The sequence below is a fragment of the Bison bison genome, unplaced genomic scaffold (assembly GCF_000754665.1).
Source record: "Bison bison bison isolate TAMUID 2011002044 unplaced genomic scaffold, Bison_UMD1.0 scf7180017861090, whole genome shotgun sequence".
In the NCBI taxonomy this organism is placed as follows: domain Eukaryota; kingdom Metazoa; phylum Chordata; class Mammalia; order Artiodactyla; family Bovidae; genus Bison; species Bison bison.
Window position 1 is genome coordinate 3,417 of NW_011491662.1, and position 4,495 is coordinate 7,911.

Below are 4,495 nucleotides of genomic sequence, written 5' to 3' on the forward strand. Positions count from 1 at the left end.
TAGGGGCACCTGCAGGCCCTCAGAGGCGGGTGAAGGCTCTCTGCCCATCCTTACCCAGCCGAAGTCCCGCGATCTCTGCTGACCAGCCTCCCAGCTCCTCTTGCATGTAGCTCCCCCAGCCTCTCATCCCCGCCTCCAAGGGGGCCCACAAGAATCCTAAAACCTTCCTCTAATTCCCCCGGCCCTGTAGTTCCCTCCTCCGCTCTCAGGTAAGACCAACGCTTCCTGCCACAGAGGCGGTCCTCCCTGCCCACCAGGCCCACTTGCCAGCCCAGGAACCCACCTGGGCTCCTTCCCTGAGAAGCTTTGCGCAGTTCGGTCCTCACCCTGATGGACCCCGTCCGGCCCCTCCCTTCACCCTCAGTCCTTGCCCCCTGCCCCCCACCCTCAGTTGTGAGATCCTTCAGGGGAGAGCCCCAGCTCGGGACTGGCACCTGAGGGTGCCCACGGTGGGCAGGTGAGAGGAGACCCCCACTCCAGTGGGAAGCTGGGCTGCCCAGCTGGAAGCGGTGGGGGAGGACTGTCCATCTTGGGCACTAACCCAGGTGTGCCTTTCTGGCAATTTCTCCAACAGAGGGACCTCACCGCAGGAAAGGGGGCAGAAGTAGGGCAGCGGGGTGGAGGTGGCGCAGAGCACGCGGGGGCGGGGCAGGCTCCGTCCTGGCGGGAAGCACGTGGGGGCGGGTAGAACGCACGTGAGGGGGCGTGGCTGGGAGGACGGCGGGCGTGGCTGGGAGGACGGCGTGCGTGGGCGGGGCGCACGTGGCAGGGTCCAGGGCCTTGCGGCTCCTTCCGCAGCTGTGCGCGCGCTCATGGCGTCCCGGGCTCCTGAGCCCCGCGCTGGGGTTCCGCGAGTTTCCCGGGGATGCAGGTGAGAACTGGGGAGCGGTTGCTGGAGGGGGTCAGCTGGGACGCCCTTGCCCAGGGATGCTTGGGCGGGTGGGGGGCGGGTGGTGGTCCGGGCCCGACTCTTCTTTCCAATTGAAATGAAACTGAGTCCTAGCCCCACCCAGCAGGGCCCGCTTGGGGCCCACCCCGACCCCCGGGTCTTTGAAGGTTGCGGGGGGAAGACAGAGGGGTGCCAAGAGGCAGGACCTACAGGGCCGTGTTCTAGGCCCTTGTCCTGAGCCCACCCCCTCTAAGACGTTCATCACCGCTTCTGGGCGCTAGGGGCGTTTTCTGGGGTCACAGAGCCCCGCGCTCGTGTCTTTTCTCGCGGCAGTGGCCCTTTCCCATCGAGCACCCAGGTCTGCTGCGAGGACCACCCTGGCCAGGGTTCGGGCCAGACCAAGGGGCCTGCGGTGGCGGAGGGTCCCGGCTCCCACCTGCCACGGAACGTGCTCAGCGAGAGGGAGCGCAGGTGGGGGCCGTCGTGGCGGCTGCGCGGTGGGGGCGGGGGTCCGAGGAGGTCAGGTCTGCGCCCACCGCCTAGTTTCAGACAGCTGTTTGGTAAGGGCACGCTGTAGCGAGTTCTCAAGGTAAATATAGCCGTCGTGCTGGGGGAGGGCCACCAGTGCAGCCCTTTCTTTGACGTGAAGTTCAGGACCACTCGAGGTTGTACATTTGGGGCCGGTCCCCGCTCCAGGCAGGGGTGGTGGTCTAGGCTTGGTGGTGGCCTGTGGCAGACGCCCTGCTAAGCCTGCAGCTGGGGTCCAGGGCCCCTGGGGCCAGGGCAGTGCTCTGACCTGGTTCCTGAAGGGCTCAAGGCTTTCTGGGGCTGTCCTCTCGTTTCCTGGCCAAGCCAGACAACCCTACAGTCGGGGGTCCCTTCTCTGCGAGCAGGAAGCGGATCTCCTTGAGCTGTGAGCACCTGCGGGGTCTGCTGCCGCGGTTTGACGGCCGGCGGGAGGACATGGCCTCGGTCCTGGAGATGGCAGTGCAGTTCCTCCAGCTGGCAGGCACCCTGGTGCCCGGCTGGGAGCAGCAGGCTGTGAGTCGTCCTGTGACCGCCGGGTTAGCCCTCTGCGGAGGAGCCATGGGCATCTCCCTGCTCCCAGTCCCCCTCTGTCCCCCGGCAGCTCTGACCACTGGGCGGCCTGGCTTCCCTGGCGTCCCCGCCCCGCATGCCCAGGGCTGCTGTTTCCAGTAGACACATCTCCGTTTGCGTATCACACCTCCTTTGGGAACCCAGGGGATGAACTGTGGTTTCCACTTACATCCCTTGCCATTGCCCATGGTGCCAAAGCTGGCATAGGTAAAAGTACCCCCCTCCCCCGGGGGGGCACCAACTTCAGCCTCCCTCCCCCCAGTCCGGAGCACAGGGTCTGCGACCCCAGGCGGGCTGCCCAGGGGCCGACCACAGCCTGCCTTCCGTGCGTGTTTTCCGGTTGACAGTCTCGGCTGCAGTTCTGCTGTTTGTCTCCGCTTCAGGTTCTCACTTCCTCCAAGGAGCCGTGGCTCGCATGGCAGACGGATGTCCTGCAGCTGGCCCTGGCGAGTCAGGCCCCGGCAGGCGCCCCGGACACCGGCGTGGGAACATCCAGTGTGATGTCAGTGTCCCCGTGGGGCCGGGGGCCATGGTGGGGGGGGTGCATGCAGACCACTCAGAGGCTCTCCTGTTGTCTTTGCACACCATGCAGTCATCAGGCCCCCCCGAGCTGTGAGGCTGCGGCTGTGGACGAGGGTGAGGCCCTGTCAGGGGTGGCCGACATGCTGGACAGGCCACCAGCGCTGCCTGGTGAGTGTGAGTGGGTCCCCGTCCTCCCCTCGTGCTGTCCACAGCCAGGCGCATGAGGCCGCCACGATGACCACGTCCCCCTTGTGCTGGACACCCAGCTGTGGGTGGCTCCCCGGACCATGACTGCCGCTCCCGAGTGCCGCAGGAGGCGAGACTGTGCGTGCCCACCCAGGCGGGGAGGGGTCCTGCTGTGGTCAGGGCCGGCAGGAGAGCTGGTGGTGGTTTAGTTGCTGAGTCGTGTCCGACTCTCACGACGCCATGGACTGTAGCCCTCCAGGCTCCTCTGTCCGTAGGATCCTCCAGACGAGAATACTGGAGTGGGTTACCGGTTTCTTCTCCAAGCAGAGCTGGGCCTCCAGGGAAAGTCGAGAGCTGTACACGGGGTGTGGGGATGGAGGAGTCACACAGCAGGGTAGACGGGTCCTGGAGATAGAGGAGGCGGTGGAGCGTGAGGGTCCTGGGGTCTGAGCCGCACCTGTTTGGCCTGAGGCTGAGCGGGCACGTCCTGCAGGCGGCCTCCCTGGCCTCAGGTGTGGGGTGCTTCACCTCTGGACCCTTACCTTCTCCTGGTTGCCTGTTGGCACCAGGTTCCCGAGCCTCAGGCATTCCCTGTGCGGGATGCAATGGGCAGGGGCTGCGGTCTTCGTTGGGGGCAGGGGGGGGCTCATTCTTCTTTACCCACTCCTTGCTTCCCTCATAGAGTCGCCCAGCCTCGTCCCCCAGTCCCCAGGCCCGAGACCCCCCAAGGTCCTGAGGCCGTCCCCTCTGTGGCCGGTCCGCTCGCAGCAGTCCCCTTCCCCACTGGTGAGTGAGGAGCCCCGGAGCTGCCTGGGCCAGGCGGGGCCCCCCACTACGAGGGCTGACAAGGCCCTGATGCCGGACTCCAGGTGGGTGCCCGGGTGCGTGTGCATGAGCTGCCAAGGCCTCCTCCCAGACCCCCGCCCCCAGCCCCAGCTGCCCGGACCCGCTGCCCAGGAGGTCTCTGCCCGTCCCGTCCTTGCTGTGCCCGGGTGGCCAGACTCTGCCGTGTGGCTTTGTAGTCTGTGTGTGTTGGGAAACACTACTGTCTCCCTAATTGTCGTCTGTTTTGGCTGATGGTAAATGAGTTTGTGTTTTGTGAGTTCCACCAGCTGGGGCGTGGGCTGAGAGCTCTCGGGGGGCTGGAGAGGAGCTGGCAGCGGGCTGGGTGGGCAGGGTCCGGCGGGAGGGAGCAGCCCATCAGTAAGCTGCCTTTCCGGGCCCACGCCCTCCTCTCGAGGTGCAAGGCCCAGGGTCCACCTGGGACGACCGGGGTGGGGCTTCCTTCTCGTCCTGTCCAGGTCTGTGTCGGGATGTGACGTGGCAGATGGTGCGTCCGTTCTGCTGAGCCCTGGGCCTGACTGGTGGTTGGGTGAGTGGACCGCTTTCCTACCACCCCCAACCTGGAGCCTGGGTTGGTCCTCAGGCAGGGCTGGGGGCAGGCAGCGGGGACCGTGGGGAGATGGGCCCCAGCTTGCCGAGTGACGCCAAGGTTCCAGTGTCTGCATCTGAGTTCTCGTTCCCTTCTCTGCTGGTGTTTTTGGGGACCCCTGGGTCGGTGGGGGGGATGGCAGGTGAGGTGCATGCTGATCGGCGGTGGGCATCTGTGGGTGAGAGTGTGTGAGTGCTGGGTGTCAGTGGCTGCAAGTCGGCTTCAGAGCTTTCCCCCAAGAACTCGTGCCCACAGAGGCACGTGGGTGCGGGGTGAGTCGAGCGTGTGCAGGATCTGGCGTGGAGGGGGTGCACCTCCCTGGTTCTGGCCCTGCCAGGGGTCTTGAGCAGGGCCAGCAGGAGTGGGCC

The 4,495-nt window shown here is 66.2% G+C and overlaps 1 protein-coding gene across 1 annotated transcript in view; it reads left to right on the top strand.

The window, feature by feature from the left end:
* Positions 1-812: 812 nt before the first annotated feature.
* Positions 813-4,495, top strand: part of SOHLH1 (spermatogenesis and oogenesis specific basic helix-loop-helix 1) — a 4,274-nt gene continuing 591 nt past the window's right edge. The window contains exons 1-7 of the mRNA XM_010832544.1: positions 813-871; positions 1,223-1,360; positions 1,783-1,930; positions 2,371-2,489; positions 2,580-2,677; positions 3,378-3,564; positions 3,997-4,067. Coding sequence (XP_010830846.1) covers positions 813-871; positions 1,223-1,360; positions 1,783-1,930; positions 2,371-2,489; positions 2,580-2,677; positions 3,378-3,564; positions 3,997-4,067 — 820 coding nt within the window. The remainder of the gene's footprint in view (positions 872-1,222; positions 1,361-1,782; positions 1,931-2,370; positions 2,490-2,579; positions 2,678-3,377; positions 3,565-3,996; positions 4,068-4,495) is intronic.